This window comes from Mustela lutreola, chromosome 14, assembly GCF_030435805.1.
Source record: "Mustela lutreola isolate mMusLut2 chromosome 14, mMusLut2.pri, whole genome shotgun sequence".
Taxonomy (NCBI): Eukaryota; Metazoa; Chordata; class Mammalia; order Carnivora; family Mustelidae; genus Mustela; species Mustela lutreola.
In genome coordinates, this window is record NC_081303.1 from 57,801,189 (window position 1) to 57,827,390 (window position 26,202).

The 26,202-nt window shown below is 33.9% G+C and overlaps 1 protein-coding gene across 4 annotated transcripts in view; it reads left to right on the forward strand.

Annotated features, from left to right (window-relative positions):
* The window catches only part of BRINP3 (BMP/retinoic acid inducible neural specific 3), a 392,077-nt gene that overhangs the window by 303,689 nt on the left and 62,186 nt on the right, over positions 1-26,202 (forward strand). For all 4 annotated transcript variants that reach the window (XM_059146396.1, XM_059146399.1, XM_059146397.1 and 1 more), the window contains one exon: positions 19,203-19,425. In XM_059146396.1, the coding sequence (XP_059002379.1) occupies positions 19,203-19,425 (223 nt within the window). The remainder of the gene's footprint in view (positions 1-19,202; positions 19,426-26,202) is intronic.

Here is a 26,202-nt window from a genome sequence, read left to right on the forward strand (position 1 = left end):
GCAGAGACTATCTCCCTACATATGAACATTTCAAGGAGGGATGAAGATCCAGAATTTGCAGACAATAATGCAAAATTTGCAAAGCACGGAGCTATCTGACTCACAGACAGATTTTACCTACACAATAGCACTGAAGTTCAGATTCAACCCCATTTGATCCCAAGATATTTTCAGGTAGGGAAGTGGACAGGACAGCTGCCTCCTTGTCTATGTGAACAGAAAAGATAATTTTTCCTGGACCTTGGTCAGGCTACTTGTGGAGAAAAAAATATCAATATCACCTTCATCATGTCACTCCATGTCATTCCAGAGGTAAGGACTAGGACAAAGGGGGCAGACACATCATTATTTACTGTGAGGTATTTCATAAGAAATCTGTCTTTGAACCAGAACACCTCATGTGCTCATGTAGGATAAAATTAATAACAATGAATGTTGCAAATCCAACATTCCTGCACTTTACAGAATAGGAACCTGTGTCATAGATATGTTAAATAACCTTCCCCAAGGTCATAGGGTCTCGGGAGGACAGTGTGGGAACCAAAGCCTAAATAGACTGCTCCAGAGTCTGTTCATAGAGCTGCTCTTCTGTAGTGGAGAAAGCAGCAATTTAATTTAACATGATCACAAACTAATATTAGATAAGATTTCCTGTGTCTTTCTCACAGTAGATCTACTTTGCTAGAAAAATGATTCACATTGTATGCAAAGCAAATTTTATCTTGTTTTCATTGAGCAATTCCTTGGGGAATTTTTAATTGGATTGATGAAAATTCAGGATTCCTTTAAACAATTTAAAATAGGCATATTAATAATTACCACTTTTTTTTGTCAAGAATAGGGACTGGTTTAAGAGTATAGACGAAAAGGAATGTCAAGACCGGCATTTCCATGGCTATTTGGAGACCTGGGAATATCACATTTAAGATTACAAACAGTCTCTGGGAGTTCTCAATATAATTATGTTTTCCTTATTATTTTGCAAGCGTGTTAATTGCCTACTAGTAATTAAGTTCCCATGTGACTGTCAAGAAATGTAATCAATAGTAAGAGCAGAGGGACCAAGCTGTCGTGGCTTCTGTGACCAATATCCTCTTCTCATCCCTGGCAAGGTGTTTCTTTTTAATAAAATGAACAGGTGCAAATGTTCGAGGTTACTCCAGAAAGCCACCAGCTAAATCAGTTCATCTCATACTTCTGAAATTAAAATGTAGCCAATCAGAACTTTGAAATATAATTGCCTCATTTTCAAACTTAAATACATTATGAGCCTCCTGCTAGTGTTGCACCTGGCAAATCTACTTATTAAAGTCATGAAGGGAAGAATTTGCTGAGACATTTTAAATATTATGCTGACATTGTAATAAAAGAAAGGAGGAAGGTAAGTATGATCTAATTCTACTGATGTCTGCCCAGTTTGGCATATAGTGTTATTCCTGTGAAGTTGATAACCAACTATCAATCATGGAAATATTTCAAACAACTTTGTACTAAGAAAAACAAGGTAAATTTAAGTATATTACCTCCTTTATATGTTTTCAAATGTCCTTGACTTGTTTCATTACTCAGATACTGTTTTATAGTTTAATTCACCTAATTTGCTTAATATTCTTTTTTTTTAAAGCAGATCTGTTTTCCTTCAATGCCATAGTGTTGTTTATAAACACTATGTGAGTTAACAGGTAGGGTTTGTAAGGAAGATTAAATTCAATCTCTGTCACTGCGCTGGCAAAACTATCACAGGCGTTCTGAGATGTGATTAATCTTCATCAGCAGGCAAAGAAGATACAGAATCAGTGTTAAGATTTTTGCCATCAGTATTTTAACCTATGATTTTTTAAAAACTGCTTATTATGTAACATTCCAACTTGCCTGGGACTGTGTGATAGGCTCGTGGTACTTCCTTAGGTATCTTCTCCTCCCTTTCTCAGATGCCATAAGTCATAATGAAATATTGGATTTTTAATTGATAAAAATTTACCCTTGTAAAGTTTGAGATTGCAACTAGCTTATATGAAATGCAATTACTCTTTATGAATTATAAAGATATTATAATTCATATGGTTATAATACTAACAATAATGACAGCATACACTAATATTCAGAAAGAAAAATGTAACATATTAAGTGTGGGAAAATTCACAAATCTAAATATAATAAAAATGGAGAAACATAATGTACACCAAAGAATTACGTCCGATCAGCAACTCATGATATCCCATTGTTCTATGTGACTTAGAAATTACAGGTTTATATTATTATATGCAGAACCATTGAGGAATATGTGTTACAGAATTTATAATATTTCAGCTTTTAGAATAAGACCATGATCTATTTTTTAAAGATTTTACTTATTTATTTGAAAGAAAGAAAGAGCACAAGCTGGTGGGGGAAGCAGAGAGAGAGAGAAGACTCGCCGCTGAGCAGGGAGCTTGACCCTGGGCTCAATCCCGAGATCACAACCTGAGCAAAAAGACAGACACTTAATCAACTGAGCCACCCAGGCACCCCAGAATAATAATATGATTTTTTAAAAACTGCTTATTATGTAACATTCCAACTTGCCTGAGACTATGTGATAGGCTCGTGGTACTTCAGGAAAGATTTGTTTCTCAAGGAACTTAGGTAAGATCAGGAGTGGTTGTCAAATTAATTAAAAATTCTTGTTTGAAGTTTAGAGCTTCTTGGGTTTTAGTTTGGTAAAATATGGGCCTGTGGGATTTATTGCCAAAATTTATTACTTCTTGTATTTCTGTCATTTGGTAATTTTATTTTTTTATTAGAATTATGTATTAGTGGTAGGGATTTTTTTTTTTTAAATAGCTTGATACTGAGTCCCAAAATAATTGCAATGACACATATATTATGTTGTGTGTAGGTTTGTTGTCACTGCATAACCTAGTCTGTCCTGACTACCACTGAAGTTGCATGTCGGGGAAAGTACACTTCCGTGACAAATCACAAACGAACAAAGAAGATATTGGCCTAGTGGTCGATGGATTGATCATAAGGAAAGATGTCAACCTGTGTAATCTTTTCTAATGCTGTCATCTGCAGCTGTTTACAGGGGAGGCCTCCTGTCTCATGCAATTATAGCTCTAAGGAAAGGAGTTAAAAAACAAAGGCTTCGTGTTATGGGTTGATTGCAAATGGCCGTGTTTGGCCATGTGTTAAAGAAAAAGATGAACTCTCTTCTGAACTTTCTTTCAGAAAAGAATAAGCTCTTTTTTGGGACATGAAATGGACAAAGTCCAGAAATTTCAGGTTTTCAGACTTAAAAGAGCTAGCTGCTTCTAGTGTCCAAGAATTACAAAGTGAAGAAAAAGAAAGCCTAAGGGACACATGTTCAGTAAAAGATAAGGATAAGGATGTGGTCTTCTGTTAAAACCTCGATAGCTTCAAGGTAGTCAGTCCTCTTTACATCTAAGACAGGCAGAAAGGCAAACATGTAAAGAGATGTAGCAGATCTAAGAACTATCCCTGGACAAGAACTGTGAGTTCAGTTACTGGTAAGAGAATCATAAAAGGAAGAACCTTTCAGAAAGTAAAACTAGGGCCTAATTCGGGAATACTTCCCACCTCCAGAATGGGGAGTCCATAGAGTGTGTTGGAAGTTTTCAGGTGCCGTGAATAGTGATTTCTAGGTGTCTTCTACTCACACTCTTTACAAATGGTAGTGTTTATTGTGGTTATTTCATCTCTCTTACACTGGTAATCAGAGGTATGAGAAGCAAATAGATAGCTCATAAATGGTAAATAACTCTAGTTTGACTTGTAGACTGATGAGATCCATATCTGAAATTGATTCACAAGTTAGTTCACATCTCTCAAATAACGTGGCCTTTGCACTTGATACAGTGATGAGATATTTGGGTTATCTCCCCTGAGGAGAATAGGGTACATTCTATATGTAGGAGGAAGAGAGGAAATGGATATTTGATGATCAGCTGGGTACACTACCGAGATGGTAATACTTACCCAGTACTCTATTTGCTCCTTTATTTTTCCTGGTCTTCTTGCAGTTACATGTTGCAAGTGACAAGTGTTACAAATAAAGCATCAGTACAAGTAAAGTGCAGAATTTCTACACTAACTCAGTAAAAACAAAAAAAACATATGCTTCTTTCTCTTCCCCTACTGTGAAGACTAAGAAGGCCTTATGTTCTAAGGTTTGCACTTAGAAGAAGGTAGAACCTCCATGAGCCTGGGATCCAGTAAAACCCACTGCTGATTCAACGGGCCTGTAATATGAGCTAAAAAGAAGGGTTGTTTTTGCTTTGTATATAGGTTTTGGTGGATAAACTGTTCTAGAAGCAAAATGTAGCCTCTCCCATCAATTACAAGGTATATAATAGAAGATAGATAATAGATAGTTGATGGATAGATGATACTGATAATAACTAAATACATAGATTTCTGTTAATGTTTTTAGTGTTCTATAAAAAGTAAAAATTATGCTTTTTGTTCTCTTAATCTACAATAGAAAAAAAGAAAACTATAATTCATTTGTAAAACATGAGAATTGTTCCTAACACTTTCTTGAATAATTATACTGACTGCATTTATTTGTACAGAGAAGAAACTTTTCTGGTCAGGGTCTAATGTTTCCATGGGTTCCAATACAAATAAACATTCCTTGAAATTAAGTATGGTTTTGTGAACAACTAAAATCCATTGGAACATAAAAATAAGTGTATTTTTATTTTAGTTCTTTGTGTTTTGTCCCACTATATGAAAGATGGCAAGATATTTTTTAAGTAATATATCTTTGGTAAATTACTATCATAATGCTTACACAATAGTGAGGCATCACATTATTGAACATTTATTTGGGAGCTTGAAATATTGGTTCTATTGTAGATCAATCCCTCTGATAACAATTTTACTAGCTTTGCAATTTGCTATTTCAATTTAATATTGCCAGTGGTGTTAGACCTGCTATTACTTTTATTGCTTAGATTACTACTGAAAATATTGTTGTGAGAAAGAAGTAATATTGCTATGATTTCATTATTAGACCACTTTTCTTACACACAGTGCTAGGATTCTACAAAAGCATCAGGCTCTAACACCATATGGTATCATTTATATCTTTTATGACTGGCTCTCAGAGTTCTCCACTAAGAATAGTAATGGTGATTTTCAGAGCTATGATCATAGAAGCTCACCGTTACATCAGATCAAATACATATGATGTTCCAGTTTTGAAACTTGGCAGTGCATTGTTGGGGAAAATCATCAAATAATGGTTGTCTCGGCTTTGTTTTTCTGCCCCAGGTAATTCCAAAATAATTTACGATTAAAAAAAAAATAAGATTTTCAAAAAGCATGCAGCAACAGTTAAATTTAGACTAACATGATTTTTATTTTTGATTTTTGTTATTTTTGTTATTTTTGATTATTATGCTTAGATTATTTGAAAACTGAAACATTATGTGTTATATTCTTGGGGAATGAATATCACAAATTCCCTTTCCCACAAATTAATAGTGTAACTATCTTCATTGATAAGTACAAAAAATGTGACGTTGCTTCATACTATGAAATTGGTCCCATTGGTTGTTATCATTAATACATAATGTTATTACATAAAACATATTATTAAGGTATTACATGTAAAACATATGTAGCTATTTTATATGTTAGTTACATATTATATGCATTCATTACTTAATATATAAACTTAGAATATGATAGCTTATACTCATATTATTCTTCTGTTCAACATTTCTCAAAGTGTAGTCGAAGGAAAACTGGCGGTCCCTGTGATACCTTTAGGAGGTCCACAGATTAAGCCTCTTGGTATAATGTTCCTGAAACCTGACTGCTTCTTTTTTCACTTTCATTCTCTTATGAGCATATAGTGGAGATGTCTAGAAGCTTCCTGGTATGTGATAGTGCAAAAAATTGAATGCAGGAACAGATATGAGAATCAGATGTTTTCTCTTAAACAAGATAGTTAAAGACATTTGGAAAACTGTGAAATAATGCCAATCTTTTAAAAAATATATTTTTGTCTCAAAATATAGTTATTTTTCAGAATATGTTGCTTATATGTAAAATGTTGATTACTGTTATTTTACATGAATTACCAAATAGATATTTAACTTGGTAAATACCTATAAATTATCCCACATGAACAAAAATCCATAGGGTCGTCCGTGATTTCTAAGAATGTAAGAAGCTCACGAAAGCAGATGGTGGGTCTTTTTCTGGTCCATCCTCAGTTACAATAATCCATGCATTTCAGAGAGGGATGGTGGTACCTGTGTCGCTTCACGGAATAGAGGAGACGTAGAACAAAGTCTCTCCTTGCCGTCGGGTTTTCTCTCATAGTTACAATACAGTTGCTTCACCTTCAGGCCTGCATTTCACTCAGGAGGATGCAGGAAAGGCCTGGAAGGAAGAAGAACAATACCAAAATCTGAAAAGCAAAACTTTATCTGTACCCCTGACACAACCCCCCCATCCAACCCCTGCAGATTGCTGCTTTTGTTTCACTGGCCCGGATGTTGTTACAGATGCACCAGAGAGGGCAAATCGTTTTATATTTGGTCCCACTGCTGTCAGCAATAACACCGGTGCTCTCCAAGAGACAATGGCTATGGCAGGAAACCGGCCACGGCTGTTTCACCAGCTTTCTTCATCTGAACTTAGTAAAATAAAACCCCTAAAAGCACAGGGGAACAAGGGGCTCGGAATGGGACATAATGCTTACATGAGGAAGGAACTTGGAAAAGGAGGAAATAAAAGGGATAGACAGAATGAGAGAGACAGCTAAATCCACTTTCTGGAAGCCCTGGAACTGATGGAAAAGCCGGAGTCTGTGGATAGGTCCCAGAGGCCGCATGCTTCTAGCGATTGAAGATGCAGCCTGTGGAGAGGTGTTTGGGTCTTGCTTCTTCTGGGCAAGTAGCAATTTTTGTGACAAAGGCTCAATCTGTAGAAGCCACCATGTCACTGAATTTGGGGAAGGACTGTCTCTGTCGTGTGTTTATTGGAATAAACTTCTGAGAATAGTGGTTTCCACTTCATATCCAACTTCCACATCCCACAAGTTTCTCTGACTGGTAAATTCTATCCCAGAACTGTTCAAGGAAAGGGATGTCGGGGAAGACGGGTGATGACGGTGCCAAATCCATAGCAAATAACTGCCTACAACTGCCAGTAGTCTGTGACATGTAAATGGCAGGTCTGAGAAGTTTTGATTGGGAATAAATAGAATAAGCATGAACAATTGGCAGAATCAGATATTGTTTTTATTTAAAAAATGTCAAGTTCTCAACAAACTTAGGTCATATTATAAATAACGTATTGGGGGCACGCAGTACAAAATACATTTGGTTAATTGAATCTAGGTAAACAATCCTTCAAAAATTAAGAACTATGAGGATATATTTTCATTTCATGCATAATGAAAGTAGAGAACATAACATCTCTTAATTCTACATAAAAGCGAATATATAAATATTTGATGAAGGAGTTAGTATAAGTATACAACCTAAATTACTATCTTATATATAAGAATACCTATATCAATTTTATGCATGCGGATACATACAAACATATGTTCAAGCATTTATTTGTCATCATAGGCACTGACTCTGTCTTACTGAAGGTTTTATCATATATTTTTTACGCTAGCAGATAACTTCAATTATATGTAAGACTTTTACAAGAAAGGAAGAAAAATTAAAGCAGATTTCAAATGAGTATCATACAGCCACGTAACGGCCTGGCTTCTCCAAACTTCCTAGATGTGTGTAGAGACTTCTATTTAGCTGCTGGAGATAATCTCCTGGTCTTAATAGTTACCCTGTTGTTTCCATGCAGGAACTTTGTTGCTTTTTTCCCCCAGAGGTTTGGCTATTTGAAGGGTGCGTTTACCCTTTGTTAAAGTTAGATTTTCCAAAGCTCTAAAACAATGCCTTAAACTTCTGTCAAATATCCAGGGACTCAGATAATCTCTCCAGAGTGCATTGAGAGTCCTACCTATACTTGGAATTTTCCTGGGAATAAACTGTAACAGAATAGCATAATATTCTTTATGCTTACTGGTAATTGCCAAACTGAACCTTATTTAAAAAATGGTGTTTTTGTTTAATAATTTTATAATTGTCTTATCTGAAAATACTTCATAATAGTTAAATAATATGTGCATTAGTATTATTTTAATGATTATATTTTCATGTATTTTTACTAATAACAACAATAATAAGAATAACAACACAGTATACAAAGTACAAGTTATGGGTGAAAGTTCTTAGTTTAAGTACTAACTCAGCTTTTCTGTAGACCTGTGCTTGTAGGGAAAATACTAAATTTCTTTGGCTTCCACTTGAATTATTGAAAAGGAATGAAGGGTGCCTGGATGGCTCAGTTGGTTAAGTGACTGCCTTCAGCTCAGGTCATGATCCTGAGTCCTGGGATCTAGTCCCAGGCTCCCAGCTCCATGAGGAGTCTGTTTCTCCCTCTGAACTCCTCTTTCTCAAATAAATAAAGAAAATCTTAAAAAAAAAAAAAAAAGAAAAGAATTAAAACTGCTGCAAAAAATGGACAAGGGAGGGTGATGCTAGATGGGCTTTTCCTACTTTAAGAGAAAGTGTGTATCTTTTGTGAATTGCTGGCTATTGAAAGGGTATATGATGTAAAGGCTCTTACTTCCCACCAACATTACCCTTTCTCTGTCTGATAGTAGGCACATGGTTTCTAATGAACTCGATCTCATAGACAGACGTTGCTTGTGAGTTCCACAGTTTCTCTCTAGGTATTACTTACAGGGCTTCATATCTAGAGGTGTGTATTCAACATCTCCAAGTCATGGTTTTAGTATTTTTACCATAGAACATAGCAATAACTATTGTGTAGAATTAAGAGAATTTGGTGCCTACAGGAGTACTTGATACTTAGAAGATACCGAATGTACATTTTCCTTATGCAATCGTTAATATGTAATTTTACTTTTGCTTTTAAACAATGCTTAATTTTTTACAAGACATTTGCAATATTTAACAATATTCTGAAAATTACCTGTACTATAATTTCACCATCTGCAATTCATTTGCCAATTTTTCACCCATAAATTAAGAAATTTATCTATATTTTTATTTTGCAATGTTGCTTTCAACCTGAATTCCCTTTTTCCATAGTAATATTCAGGCTTAGAATTATAACACACATATTATTTCAATTCTGTTTTCCCACATGGGTAACTCTTAACTTCGTATTTTATATAAACTCAAACTCTGCCTTTCCAAATGAATTATTCTGTATATGTTTATATTTAGCTTCGACTATTTCTCTTTGGATCTTGTCAATTGGTTTAGCCCATTAAGAAATATATACTTAATTCATACTATATGTAATGTATTGTCTTGGGCTTTTGGAAGGGGAAAATACAAAGAAAAGTAAAATGTTGTCCCAACTCTCAGAGAAATATAAAATGAGCTCACCTTTTATATTTCTTTGAGTCTATTATTGTCTTCATTTTTTTCTCATAGTTGTCTCTGTCCAATAATTCCATAATTCAAATTAGTTTCATATTACATCTCAGTTAAACTGGCCTGTCCTATTGTGTTGCTATAAGGTTAGATATAATAGCTTTTGTGTAGTCTACCAAATAAAATATTTTTATGTAGAGAATAATAATATTTCCCCCTGTTAACTCTCTCTTGTGTTTTTTTTTTAAGGTAGGAGTCATTTTTTTAATCAAAATTGGCTTGTTTTGAACTCTAATTAAAAACTGTCACTTTGAACAAATGAAGAATATAATAGCACCTATCCCCAAGGACTGTTGTAAGAATTAAATGAGATAATCCATGTAAAGTGTCCAGCATAGCACACACAGAAACAATGAATAAATTATAAGAAGAATAATAGCTACCATTTATCACTAATTATATGAGGTATTTTATTGAGTTTTCATGGTAATTAATTTAATTTACACAGAAAACCCATGAAGAAAATACTATTGCTTTAGCTACAATAATTATGATTGTAGTTTTAACAGTTAACTAGCACAGTGATAGGCACACAACACAAACTCTATAAATATTTGTTATACTTTTGTTAAGCTCTAGATTATAATTACCTTTACAGTCTCAATTAACAGCATCAGTCAACATTCTTTCAAGAACAGATTCTGACCACAGTAGAAAAGGAATTTATTTGAAGATATGGATTGGATAGTTCACAGAATCAGCAGGAGGACTGGAAGTTCTGACTCAGAGGCTATGCCAGGAATATTCCTTAAATCACACAACAAGAGCAATTCCTTGAGGACATCAAGGAGCAAAGGATCTACAACTGGGCCCTCTGATACTCCAATACAGATTATTGAATTCATCATTCTCAGTAATATTGCTAGATAATTCATTTGATGCAACTTCCAACATTTGTACACCTTTGTTATGAAGGTTGTTGAAGGAGCCATTACCTGTTCTTCATTTTGGAGGGAATATCCAAAAGTGCCAGGACCACTGACTTAGAAATTTCATGCAGGCATTGAGTGCCTCAGTTGTCATTAGATTTATTTGTAGTCCTTGTATACAGCTAAGGTATGGACCTGCAGCCAGCATAACGGCTACTTGTATTTTTCACATCTTTTCAGTATGACGTCGTTAGCAAAATACTTCCTGTGGCATGAAGAGATGATCTATGCTCCCATGAAATAAATTGTACCACAGAGGCTATGAAATGATTGAACCTCAGGATACAATGAAAATGTTTAACTCTTGTACCTGACACATGAAAGAAAACTGCTTCTGGTATATTCTCTGTTGACAATGATAGAGAAAACAGTTTGTACCAGAGAAGAAGTTCTATCCCTAGTGCCAGGAGTCATGCCACCAGTAAGCTACCACATCTGGAATAGCAGTCTTAATTAGAGTTCCTCTATGATTAAGCTGTAGCCAACATGGTGAGTTAATTGGAGATGGGGTATGAATAGCATCCTCACAATTTTCAGTACTGAATGGATCTCTAATTCCTGCAATTTTGTCAAGTATACAAAACAAGCAATATCACTTCAAATTTAGCCTTTTGGTAGAAAAGGGAAGCTTCATTTTGTCCTTCTTATCTTGATAGACCTTATTTCATCATACGTTAGGAAGCCAATGTTCTCCTATTCTAATTCTTTAGTCAGGGACTGGGAAAATGAACATGGCATGAGTTAAGGTCCCACTGGGCCTAATTTGAGGGGGACTCAGGGAAAACCCCATTTACTGTCTTACTTCTATAAGGCAGCACACTGATTCCTGGAATAGTCTGGCATTCAGGAGCCCTAAGAATTAATTCACAATGAAAAGGAAAGATTTGCCCCACTTAAACTGTGTTACAGGAGTTCTGAGTCTTTGAAATAATTCAGGACTGGGAATTCAATAGGGCCTCATTCTTCTCTCTCCTGATGACTCAAGTCAGGTCTTCATCACCAGATTTAATTTTGTTTTCCAGTTATACAAATCAAATAGGACCTCAGGGCAATGGTCCTATATTTAAATCCCTGGTACCATGAGTTGATGAATAACCTATAAAATTCCTAGGCTAGATCTTTCCAAGTAGCACACTGGACCTGTTGCATATCACAATACCTCTGTTCATTGTAGCTCTGATGATTAATAGCTGCTCCCAGGACTCAGTCACAGAGTATTAATTGTATCCTGATTGAAATGAGAATTTTCTGATTTCACCCAGATTTTCACACTAACTGGCATCCCAGCCAACAGAAAACAGCTATAGGATTCATCAGAGATGTCAGCATTCTTTTCACCAACATGTGTAATGTTTTCTCCAATAAAAATTAGCAAATTCTTGATAGTCTATTGGAAAATTAATCTTAGCATAGTTTCAAAAACCCCCCTGGGTCCTGATGGGTGATGGAAGTGGGGTGTGATGAATTTTGGCTTCCCAGTGAAGGTCACTGCGTTGATTAAGATTATTACAAAGGCTGAAAGCAAGACCGCATGTCTGTGAGACAAAAAAGAAGGTGCTCTTTCTTGGGGGCAAGGAAACAAGCATTCATAATTAGTGCTTTAAATTTTTCCTAGTTAATTTCAGTCCTCCAGTAGATCTACCTTCCAGTTCCCATGTTCCCATGCCTTCCCAATCAGTGTTCTTTCTAACTTTAATTTAACAGATCTGTCAGGAATTTAAATTCAATCTTGGGATCAAAGCTTGTTTTGAAGCCCTACAGCTGCAAGAGATAAAAGAGGACTTTAGCACAGTCTTTGAAAGTCTCCAGCATTCATTCTATTCTTTGAGAAGAAAGTGTAGGCATTTGAGGTCTCTGAGCAAGCCATCCTTATTTGTAGTAACCAACTCACCCTCAGTCTTTGCATTTTTCATGTTCTGCATGCAGTTCTATGCAAGCATATAGTCTCAAATGCTGTTTCTACACATTCTAGATGAGCACAGGTGGTATTTCTATTGGTAGACTTCCACTCGTAATACCATATGGATTTAAAAAGCCTCTGTCTCAACTAGTGTAGGACACCAAGTATATGTTGTCCCTATTGCGCATGAAAGCTATTGCCAAATGACTTCAGTCTGGCAGATTCTTTGCTGCAAGTAAGAAAAACAGGCTCTAACCAACCTAATCTGATAAGAAATTCATTAAAGGATATTATATAGCATTAGGAATCATCAAGTAACCTAGAGAGGCATACTCGTGCCACATATAGTCAAGATGAAGCCGAAGTTTTACACAAGATTTATTTAGTGAGGTCATCACTGCTAACTGCAATAAATGTTAGACTGTTCCAAACACTACCATTGCTGCTGTAACCACTACTTCCTAAGGCAATTGCTCTGGGCATCTTCTTTGCTATTGCATCAACAGCTTAAGATTCAAAATCTGGGTGGGTACAACAGATTCCTAAAGTTTATATGATGCCCCTACTCTCTTCTGCATGGGCACTGGGAAAGGCAAGACCTGAGTCTTGAAGGTTTTCTAGTTAAAGCTCTGCTTGGGTAATTCTCAAACATTCCAAAAGGAGTTCCAAAAACAGGGCAACCCAATGAAGGCCAAATCACCTGGCTCACTGTATTAAAGTATTTTAATATAAAAATGTGCTGTGTCTTTCAGAGAAAAGGAAAGCAGGAAAAACACAACTTACTTCTGGGCAGCTGCTGGGGAATTAGGGTCAGTTTTAGATTTATGCCCTTTTGGACTCATCACTTTGTAGCCTCATAAAATCGGCCGTTCACAAGCTATTGAACAGGCTTGCCATTTACCTTAGGCAGCATTATAGTATTTTGTCAATTTCAGTACGAATTCTATACCCATGACTTACAGAATGGTGTGAAGAGACTTGCACTGATATGTGGCCACTCAAAGTCATACCAGTGATTCACTGTAGAGGTTGGAAAGATTCTTGAACTGATACAAATCATTCAAATAGCCCTTATGAAATGTTTGGATAGTTTAAAAAAAAAAAACTTTGTAAAAGTAAAAATTGAATAATTACAGTCAGAATTATGGAGGGGGTCAAAATCTGTATTCATTGTACTCCCTCGGGGATCAGATTTTCATTTCCACCCTTGAGAACTTTCTGCCATTCAGGATACTGATGACCTGGATTTTCTCTCTTTCAACTTTTTTTCACATCAGCCCTCTTCCTACTCACATCCCCACTCGTTTCTCAATTTCATATGTTACCTGCTTAAGGCCACAATTTCTGTGGTGTCAAGGTTTGCCATTAATTAAGCCAAATATTTGCAAGTGAAAATCAGAAGATAAAAGAATCCATGGTATCTTCTAGAAAACTAGGTCTCGAGAAACAAAAAGTAACTTCTAACAGGGTGTTCCAGTTGGGCAATAACTTGGAAGACCCGTGATGGGAATAATTTGATGTTTATTTCTCAGCTCTGGAGGTAGTACTTAACATAAGGATAAATCTATTTTAGACTAAACCAACAGATTTATAAATTAAAATCCAGCCATAGAAACAGGATATATTTTTCCATGTGTTCAGGGTACAGTACAGCATTCAGGGTATGGAAGTCGTGTTTGTTTCATTAGCTCATTGCTTATAGGAAATTTGTGTTACTGCAGTTGTTATTAATATGTATTATTTCAGAAAATCCTGCATTCCCAACCATAAGCAGGAGAGTTGTATTTGAAGGCATTAGATTGGTAGTGTCACAAAATCAGAAATGATGATTCTGTTTAAAAACAATGTTTCATAGATTCTTCGAATATATCTGACCCACATTTTTTGGTCTGTTACCGTCTTTCATTTTAAGATGCCTGTTCCCTGCTTATTTTGCTAGATACTATACAATATTTTATTATGATGATGAGACTGTTTCTATACTTTCAGAATAATTAAAATTGTTATCCATAAAGCATGGTCATTTCTACTGAAAAGATACTTTGATTGTCTCAATATGTTAATTTTTCAGAAAAAAAATGCATGAAATGTGAACCAACAGGATTTTACTTTTGTATTAACAAACAATTAAATAAGATCACTTTTTTAAAATGTCGTACACGTAAGACATGCACATAAGTGCATTGATAATTCAGTAGTATTTTAGGCTTTTTATATTAATTCACAATATTTATTTCAATTTTAATCAAATAACACATTCATATGAATTCACAAAAACACCAGTTTCCTCCCTCAGTCCTTTCTAACCATAGTCCTACTTTCTAATAGAAGCAGATTCTGTTCTGGATTATTTTCATGTATTTATAACTCAAAAAAATTTCTAAATAATAATGAAAAATACCTGATTACTTTTCTACAATTTTGAGGAAGTAAAGTATATGTTCTCGAAGCTCTAAAAAAATTTAGAATGCTTTAGGAGGAACTTGGGTGCCTCAATTGGTTAAGCTTCTTGATCTCAGGATTATGAGTTCAAGTCCTGCATCAAGCTCCACACTGGGTCAGAGGCCTGCTTAAAAAGAAAAAAAAAAAAAAAAAAAAAAGAATGCACAGCACCTTTGAAAATATACTCTAAATCAGTTCTGAACAGTGATTCTGAATATTTAAAAATACATAATCAGTAATATTGGTCAGTGATTTTCATGCTAATCAATATAGACAGAAACATAAATCAGGGTTTACCTATTTATGACTGGTTATTTTATACCCTGAAACTTTCAGTTTTCTACTCTTACCTATTTAATTCAATTGTGAAGCATGAGAATAGAGTACAAACATATAAATACATAAGCTCAGTATGTTAATGCCTTAGGTATTAATAAAAATTTTTGCTAACATTAGAGGTAAGAAAGTAAAGATCATCTGTATTCTACAAACATAATAAAGTCAATAAAATTTACATGAAGGATTAGTGGAGGGATTATTAATTAATTAATTAATATTTAAAGCACTTAAGAGAGTTCTTGTCAAAGTAAGAACTAATGAGAGAGACAAAGGGAGATTGGGATGGGGGAGAACAAATTAGTTCCAAAATTAGCTAATTAAATATTGGGTGTTAACTAGAGTTACTATCAGGGGAAAGGAGAAAGAAGGATCAAAACTTGTTCAACTATTTAAAAAAAATACTTCATTTTTAATAGAGAAGTAGTAGCAGTATAGAGAGTCAAGATGATGGCTCTCTAGTCCTCTATAACTTACTGGAAAAGAGTCACCTAGCCTAATTCTCTTTGCCTCTGCAGAGTTCATTCACATCGTGCATTTTTCTCCACATTATTCTTTGCTTCATGTGAATTCGTTTTGTTAAGACCAATTGACTATAAATTCCTGCAAGCAAGAGTGTGTTTATTATTATTGTTGCTGTATTATTTTGTTTCTCCGTAGTCCTCAAGACCATGCTGAGCAAAAGTACTCAGTTAGTACATACTTAACAGGTATTTCTGGATTAGTGACTCTCTAATAACCTAGAAATTAAATTTAGTTTTTCTGGGTCATTTTTATATAACATTAATTTGGTTTTTTTTACAAATTTACTCACCCCCAAATGTATGGCTAGTCATTGTTTACTTGCCACTTGAAAAGCAATAGTACTTGACCTTCAAAATGGCTTTTGGCAACAACTGTAGGATAAAATGTTATTTTGCTCCCCAAATCATTGTATTTTCTTTTTGTAGTTACGTAAATCGCTAATATAACAATTCTTCTGTATCATTCAAATCTCATGTCCACATTCTATAAATATGGATTTTACTACTTACCAAGCATAAAAGAAAAGATAAATATTTCTGGAGATTCTCTTGACTTCTATGTAGAATGAATTTCAGAAATGGGAGATGTTATTTTAATATCAGAAATTATCTCAAATCATTTGCCATTTAAAAAAATAAGATGAAAGGTTTATCCATGGTCGCTCTCATGGACCGAAACATCTGTATGCTCTGTGCACAACAGGTGTTTAATAAATGTTTTGAATGACTGTCAGTAGTGACTCTTAATGACTTCATAATGAAGTAATTATTCAAGTGCCATGTTAAAACTGTGTTTCTTAGAAATTACATAGTGATGGTTTTCAGCTGACATATAATATTACATACACTTTGGTAATATAAAATACATTTCATTTTAAAATATTATTTAATTTGAATAAAATTTACTAATTTAGAGACTTTCAGAATAGTATTAGAACAAACAATGAAAATAATTAAAATATGCCTAGCCATGAAACAATAAAGTCTTATCAAAAGTGTTCAAGTAAAAGATGACAATGAAATGAATGATTAGTTTTCAAAGTGGCGACATCTGCTCTGTGAATAATCCAAGAAATGCTTTCCAATTTCCATGCATCAATTCTTTTATTCAAAAGAGGGAATTTCTCAAAAGAGACATATGGGACCAAACGAAATGTAGGGTACTGTGAAATTGGAATTTTAAAATGCATCTCTTATTTATACCCTGCTTACTTAAAAAAAAAAAGATTAAAGCATATCAAATGGATACATCTTCAAAAAGCTTCCTTCATAAATCACTTTTTCCCTTTTATTTTACGTTTTCCTTCTTCTTCTGGTAAAAGTTGATGCCATAAATGTCCAAAAGATGCCAGAGCTCAGTATTCATTTGCTCTAGATGAAGTAATAACTCCAATATACACGAATGTAATTTTTATTAATTGCCAAAAAGTTGTATTTGTAGCATTGATGAAAAGTCTGGATCTGAATACTGAAATAGCTCTAATACATAAAATAAATACAAATTAATTGCTCTAAATATGTATATGTATTAATGTAATTTGCCCAAGTGAATGGCATAAAGAAATGATAATTTGGAGGTTTTAAAACATTGTGTTAGACACACAACCTAGAAATGGCTATTGACACACCTTGTCCAATTCCAGTTAAATAAAAGTAGCTGCAACAGAACATTTAAAACAACTGTTTTTGAGTTGGATATTTAAAACTAACTAAATGATGATTTAAAAAGCTGTTTATAACATCATACAATTTTAAAGTGAAATGAGACATTATCATCCACAAAGTACACTGAAAAATTCAGTTTCAGAAGAGGAATTGAAGGCAAGGAGAGGCTAAGGTTTAATGCATACTATGTAACTTTTTGATGGGTAGAATAATGACTAAAATATCATCTGTCTCACTTGCCAAATAATACTTCTTTAGCCACTGAAAACACTTTAGAAATCTTGTTGTGGGTTCCTGCTTTTTGTGGGGAGGTAACTCAGTCATCTACTACAGTGAAATGGGTGCAACATGATATTCTTAACAAAACTGATGTTTTAAAGAAATAGTAAAAGCAATAGAAAGAGTTGTGTTTTGTTTGTTTTGTTTTTGCTTTTTTTTTTTTTTTTGAGTCCCTCTTCATATTTGCTTTGGAAGAAAAAGTGAGGCGGGGGAAAGGCTATACTATCTCTTCTTGGTGTATGAAAATGTTTTAATAGAGGTAAAATTATATAACATAAAATTTGTCATTTTATCTGTATGATTCAGTGACATTAGTTACATTAACAATGTTGTAAAATTGTCACCCCAATCTTTTTTCCAAAAGGTTTTCATCATCACAAATTGTGTAGCTAATATGCAATAATGTTGTATTCACTCGTTCCTTACCCCCTGGTAAATTCTAATTTATTTTTTTAAAGATTTTATTTAATTATGTATGTTTTTATTTATTTATTTAACAGAGAGAGAGATCACAAGGAGGCAGAGAGGCAGGCAGCGGGAGGGGGAAGCAGGCTCTCCACTGAGCAGAGAACCTAATGCAGAACTTGATCCCAGGACACTGAGATCATGACCTGAGTTGAAGGCAGAGCCTTAACCCACTGAGCCACCCAGGCACCGCTCTAATCTATTTTTTATCTCATGGAACATGAATATTTTAGATATTCTATATAAGTGGAATCATATAATATTTGTCTTTTTTTTCTGATCTAGCTTATTTCAGTTATATATTTTCAAGGTTTATTCATGCTGTGACATGTATCAGAACTTCATTTTATTTATGTATATCATAATTAGTATATATATTCATCTATGGATGGATAGTTGGGTTGTTTGCATCTTTTGGCTGTTGTCTCAGCTACCTTTTGTATTTAGATAATTAATAGACAGTGAGATGATTGCTTACTTTAGTGTAGCATTGACTTTTGTTTCTTTGTTGGTTAATCAGACATTTGAAAAGAAAACAATTTCAGATATGATAATTATCAGCATAAAAACAAAGCCAGAATTAGAGCTTTAAATTCTTTAAAAACTTTTCTCTTTGGTATACAGTTTGCTTTTAACTATTTTGTTAGTATTTTTGTTTAACCAGAATTCATGGTTGACTATTGTATTTTTTTGTTTTAAAAGCTTTCTCTTTTTCTTTGAACATTAATATGATCACTTAGTAATGAATATACATTTTCTATACTGAGTAATGAAAATATTTCTTTAATATAAAAAACCTAGAAAGAAGTATTGATACTAATGCCAAAAATGAAAGCTAGATTAATGACTTCTACTTGTGGGAGAAAGTTCATTCAAATACCATTGAAAGGAGAACATGGAAAAATTAAATTCAGCTTAAACTTTCTGGCCACACTATTTGTTTTAGTGCAAATTATTTTAATTATCTTTTACCATGAAAGTTCTATTTTAAGGGGAATAAAAAAGAAAACAATTCTAAAGCATCAAAAAAAAATCGCAACTTGCTATTAATTTGCTACACACAAAACAATAGTATTTGTTTTTCTATTAACATATTAAATGTGTTTGGGGAAAAGGAAAAATAATTGTTGTATTAAAGTATGGAATTTTAACATTTTTCCAGATGAATTCAAGTTCTTTATGAAAAGGCTACCCATGAATTATTTCCTCAACACATCTACCATAATGCATTTGTGGACAATGGATTCTAATTTTCAGCGCCGCTATGAACAACTGGAGAACAGCATGAAGCAACTATTCCTAAAGGCGCAGAAAATTGTACACAAGCTCTTTAGCCTTAGCAAGAGGTGTCATAAACAACCCCTCATCAGCTTGCCAAGACAAAGGTAAGACATTTGTGGCATATACAAAGGATATTGTTTTGACAGTGAGCTCTCTTTATTTTCTGAATGCAGATATGGAAATATACATAGCATGGTGTTTTCTTTTAAGTCTCAGAATAACAAATTGTATTTTCTAAAGCAATAATCCAATGGAGAACCCGTGTACTGACACTTCTTTGTTTTTCATTTTCTTTTATTATCAGAATCAAGAAATCATTCTGTTTCGTGGGGTAGTTAACTAATAATTGTATTACAGTGAATAGAAAAGCACAAACCCTACAGCTATATTGTAAGCAGAGGGAGTAAGCAGGATCATGCAGTGAAATTTCTCAATATATAATTTTCAAATAAAAGAATTTAAAGTTCATTTTCTTTGAGCTGTGCTCATAGTAACATGAATAAACATGAATCAACCTCATTCTACATGAATCTCTGAAAATTGCTGGAAAAACCTGTAACAATTTATATGAATAATGACAGACTCAAAATATTTGTGTCTGAGCTAATTTTGTGAAGCACAGTTTTTGGATTTTGCAACAATTACTTTGAGAAGTTGTATTTATTTATTTGAAGTCAGATTTTTAGAAAAATACAGCAAATAAAAAGCTAAGGGAAATATAGGAAAATATCACCAAACTTTTATCTATGTTAGTATCTCTGTTACATAATGCTTGTAATAGATTTCTTCTCAAGATTTCTTCTCAAGAAATCTATTATTACAGATTTTTTCACTGAAGAAAAAAAAAACAAAACTGAAAGTCTATAGATCTTTTCAAAGTCAAATTTCAAAATAAATCATTGGCATCATTTTTGTAATTCAGAAGTTTTTAGAATACTCAAAATTTATGCAAATACCACATTTTAAGAACATTTTTGTTGTCCCAAAAAGCAACCTAGTATCAATTAGCAATCCTTCCCCACACTAGCACACCCAGCCAGGGGATATTTGCCTCTAGAAATTTGTCTAATCTACTATCTGTCCCAAGAATTTGCCTATTTTTAACATTTCATATAAATAGAGTCATATAGTACATGGTCTTTTGTGACTGGCTTCTGTTACATAGTGTAGTGCTTTCAGGTTTATCTGTATTGTAGAGAGTATCAGCGGTGTGGGTACATCACATTTGTATTCTCCATTAATTTGTTGATAGACGTTTGGGTTGTTTCCGCTTTTGTGCTAGTAAGAATAATGTTGCTGTGAGCATTCGTGTACATTTTTTTTAAGTGGACTTGGTTGTTTATTTTCTTGGGTATATACCTAAGAGTGAAATTGATGTCACAAGATAACTTTATATTTAAGATTTTGAGTTGATGCTAAAATGTTTTCAAAGGTGGTTGCTCCATTTTGTATTTCCACCAGCCAGTGATAGTTCCAAACATTGTGGAGTGATAGTTCCAAACATTCCACAACCTCGCTAATACTTTGTTTTGTTTTTAAACAAAACAAATACAGCTAGAGCAGGAAATAAACATCTGAAGTCCAGGAGAAATTTGAACAACTGGAATGGCAATTATCAGTGCATGTAAAATTGTGAGATTGGAATATAATACGGGGTGCCTAGGCAGCACAGATGGTTAAGCCTCCAACTCTTGGTTTCCGCTTAGGTTGTGATCTCAGGATCATGAGATGGAGCCCTTCCCAGTACATTTATTTTAAAGTGGGATGCTGCCCAGGGCAGAGTCTGCTTCCAAATCTCTTTTCCTCCCTCTTGTGCTCTCTCTCCCTCTCTGTCTCTAAAATAAATAAACCTTTAAAAAAAAAAAAAGGAAAAATACATAGAATCTGAAGATATGTTTAAGGGGTGAGGGGAGAAATGGAAACTGAAAGTGAACAGATAGTGGGATAAAATATATCATGAGAGCTGCATTAATTCTAGTAAAAATAAATAAAACTTAAACATAAAAGATGTCATGAAAGTACAGGATTTGTAAGAAAAGTATGAAAATATGAAACAATCCAAGTTGGATCTTTACAGAATAAATAAGCAGAGTAAAATAAAGATGATAAAAAGGAATAAAAGAAAGATACATTATTTGGTACTAAATGAAAAATAAATGGAACTAAATTTAATAAACTATAGAAATATATATTGGTTCTCTAATACTTTTAACCTAAGTAAGTCAGAGATCACCAGAGGCTTTCCTTAACTTTCTCTTTTTTTAATTAAGCATAATTCCTATGTTGGCTATCACTCATTACACACACAGAAAATGCAGACTTCTCGCTAGATAAAAGATTTTGTTGAATTAGAATTTCTTTCCATCACAATTCTTCTTTTACTAGGAATGTGGGATTTATTTCCGTTTTGCTTTTTCTTTTTTTTTCAATTTTAATAGAATGTTATAAAATGACATTAGGGAACAATAACAACAACAAACTAGGTACTACAATCTGTTAGTAGGATACAATGAAAAAAATGTTCAGATATTTGTGAAGTTTGTTTTAAAAATTTTCTGAAAAAAGTAAGTAAATAAGCAATACCTGTAATTCACTTCCATTTGAGATTTTATTTTTGGTCCTTCCTTTAAGGAATTTTTCTCCGCTTTTTTCTTGCCTTCATCACACCCTTAGTATTGTTTAAAATGTGGAATAATAAGGAAAACCAAACAAAATGAGACCTGCAAAATGAACCTCAACGAGTAAGATGATTTCTTAACACTTTCTCTATAAAGACATGTAGGTTGAAGTTTTTCTTTGTAGTGCATAGTGTAATTCATCCTTGAAATAAAACAGGATACTCACTCAGATCAATCTCACCAAGTTTATACTGAATCACTATTACTTTCATGAATTCATGTGACATTAAAATCCTCATTCTTACTTGAATAAATTGTGAAGCCTGTGGTAATCTGCCTTCTTTAAGGTAGTATACTTTTGCTGCTATTCTAGAACTTTTGAGATAAGGAACAATGACATACTCTCTTCATTAAAGAAAAATAATTAAAGTAATTATTAAAAATGTTCATACATAATCCCTACAAAATGATTCAACTCCATTATTTTGTGCTGTTACCAACTCCATTATCTTGTGCTGTTATATATTCTTCACAGAATGGCCAAGGATACTTAGAAATAGTACATTGAATGTATGTTGGTAAAAGTTTAACAACCAACTTTCTAGGGGGGATAAAAATCCTAATTTATAGCATTTGCCAATTCTTGTGATATGCATAATTGGCTCTCCTGAGCCAATATACGCAGGTAGCAGCAAACCACTAGGAATTGATTAAAATGTTTTTATGAAATTATCTCTTCTTCATTAATAGTGGAAGAGGAGATAAGATAAAATCCCTTCTCTAACATCACAGGGTAAAATAAGTTTAGGTCTATGTTATTCTTATCTGAGAAATATGTCGTGCACTTCCTATATATGCTCAAGAGTGGGGTTTAACAAATTGGCACGTGGGCTGTAACTGGACCTTCACCTCTTTTTGTATCAGTCCCTAAGGAAGGACTGCTCCTTACATTTCAAATTGTTAAAAAAAAAAACAAAAGTAGAAAGGCATTTTTTGGTTAATGAGAACTGTATAGAACTAACATTTTGATATCCATATGTAAAGAAACACACTCATTCATTTACATATTGTCTATGGCTACTTTCCAACTATAATGGCAGAACTAGATAGTTGCCACGTAGTTATATGGTCCTGAAACCCTATAGCATTTGTTGTCTGGTTCCTTATAAAACAAACATTTGCTGACATATGTTCTAACATTTACTCTATCTTTAAAAGTGTTATTGAGTGTTTTAAAAGTATTTAATCCATATATCATTGAAATCTTTAATGTTATGAATACATGCTATGCTAAATACAGGATATTGTAACTTAAGTTTTCATTATATGGAGTGCAAACCAGATTGAATCCTGAATAGTGAGTGTTTATCAAATAATATTGAATATTTTACTAGTAATTTCTCTAGTGTATATATAGATGTATATACACACAGGTAATATCTATGTATAGATATATATAATGTAGATGGGATATAAATACATGTATATATACATATGTTTGTTTATTAGCCACCAGTGGCTTCTGTATAATATACATACAAATATATAAATATATACAAAATATATATAAATATATACATTATGTATACACATACATATGTATTTTTAACTAATATAACACCCAGAGGAGTAGTCTAAAACCCTATAGATAAAAATGATTTTAATTCAAATGCCATTTCAAATTGATACACGAATATGGAGTTTGGATTATTTCATAAAGTCAGTCAACATTCCATTTTTCCCTCCCTCTACTCCTGATCTCTAATTCTAGTACAAGTCAGAATGATACTATGATCATGAACTAAGGGGAAGAACAAAAATCAAAAACAAAAATGAACACTTGAGAAACGAAAATGAGTTTAAAGATTTAACAGTGTCTTTGGGTAAGAGATGATAAAATAAGTCTGGATAGCTGAAATGAACTATAGCTGTTAATGTGTTTGGGAAGGATTGACCTGACCACTGGAACACTCTGAAAATATGAGATTTAGGCAGTTTATAGAAAATCTGAATGTTTGGTTATCTGCTGGAGTTCCTAGACATAGCTCTCAAATCCAAGGATAACAAGTGCTCAATAAATATTTGATAAAAGCTCTGTGATATGTTTTCTAATATTTTAGTTCAACTTCTAGAATCATAGGACAGTGAGTTGTCATTTTATATAAAATGTTTCCTAATCTATATAAATGGATCGCCTGTTACAATATGCATATCATGTTCTGTTTGTTTTGCCATTAAGCAGGTGAATTCCTTCCCTCATTCTTTCAAAGGGACATGAAACAGTGTGTTAGTTAACTGTTCTAACCAAATACCCAGAGGGTAGTGGCTTATAAATAGTTGACAGTTCTGGAGGCCAGAAGTCCCAGTCAAGGGGCCAACATGGTAGGGTTCTGGTAAAGGCTTTCCCTCTTCAGCACTGTAAACTGCTAATTTCTAGGTATGTCTTCATATCACGGAGCAATGAGATATCTCTTTGGAGTTTTATTTATAAAAATACTAATCCCATGGGGTGCCTTCGGTGGCTCAATTGGTTAAGTGCCTGTCTTCAGCTCAGGTCATGATCCCAGGGTCCTAGGATCAAGCCCCAGATGTGGCTCCCTGCTCAGTGGGAGGCATGCTTCTCCCTCCTTCCTGCTGACGTTTTCTGTGGCTATCTTTGTCATTCTCTCTCTCCCAAAAGATCAATAAATAAAATCTTAAAAACAAACAAACAAAACAACTAATCCCATTCACAATGGCTCTATCCTGATGACTGAAACACCTCCCAAAGTCTCCAACTCATAATACCATCATCTGGGGGGTTAAGATTCCAACATGTGAATTTTGAGAGAACACAAACATTCAGACCATAGCTAAAAGGGCCCGTCTCTACCTATCAGTAAGATCTTGGGTTATGGGTGTGAGTGGGGTAACTAACCATTTCTTTTGCAGAATCCTGTCTGTGGTGGATAACAGTGAAGCTGGCATGTAGACTCAATCTGGGACAGAGAATTCAAGTATCATTCAAACCCTTATTTGCACTTGACCCCTAAATCCAGTACATTTCTGCCTCTGAGACTTTGTTATACAACTTTTTTTATTTCTAAATGAAATATGACTCTTTCTGTCCCATATGTGTCACCAAGTATTTACAACCCTGTAACACATGCAAGGAAAATAGAAATTTTAATATTTTCAAAGTGAAAATGAGAATAGTATTTATATCTGACATGCAGGAATAATGTGCAAAAATCCTTTAAATCATATTTGTTTTCCTCTTCAGTGTCTTTTCATCTCGTTGCAACCTATTTTCTTATTTCCCTTTCTCCTTTCCTGAATATCCAGGCATTTTTTCTTTCTTTTAACCCTCTCTCTTTATTGACTTTCATTTATTCAATATAACCCCTCTTTACTGAAACCTTTCTGTATTTTTGTTATGCAGAGTGATTTGGTGTTCTTAGAAAATCAATTGACAACTTCTTGCTAAGCTATAGTACCTCCCCACATTAGGCCAGCTTTCTTTTTTTTTTTTTTTTTTTAAAGATTTTTATTTATTCATTTGACAGGGATCACAAGTAGGCATAGAGGCAGCCAGAGAGAGACAGAGAGAGAGGAGGAAGCGGACTCCCTGCTGAGCAGAGAGCCCGATGCGGGACTCGATCCCAGGACCCTGAGATCATGACCTGAGCCGAAGGCAGCGGCTTAACCCACTGAGCCACTCAGGTGCCCAGGCCAGCTTTCTTTTTTAATGCATTAGAGGATTGCCTGTAACAGATTTTTTTCTCTTTTTTTTCATACTTTCAATAATATGTGATATCTGATTTATCCTTGCAATTATATTCTGTTATACCATAAACTAACTCAAATTGGTTCCCTTCACTTATAATAATAGGGGAAATTTTGAATAGATATAAAATCTAATAAAAACCTGGATCCATTTTGAATATGTCCTGAAAACAATAAAAATGAAGTATAAAACTGTGATTTGTCCGTGGTAACAAATATCTTCTAGCTGCCTTAAAGTTTATTTGAGATAGAGAAGTACTTCAAACTGCAATGCTATAAATATGTTTGGTTTTCTCTTTATTTTTACAGTTAGTTTTGCCAAAGTCCATGTGTTATTACAGCATGTAGATGATTTTGCAATGCACCATTATTACACAATGTTGTTGTTACACAATGTGTAACATTCTTACACAATGTTAGACATTTTGAGAGAATATTGGCCCAGGAAGGAGGACAATGAAGAAGTGTAAGTTGTTGCCAAGTTTTAATGGTGTGTTA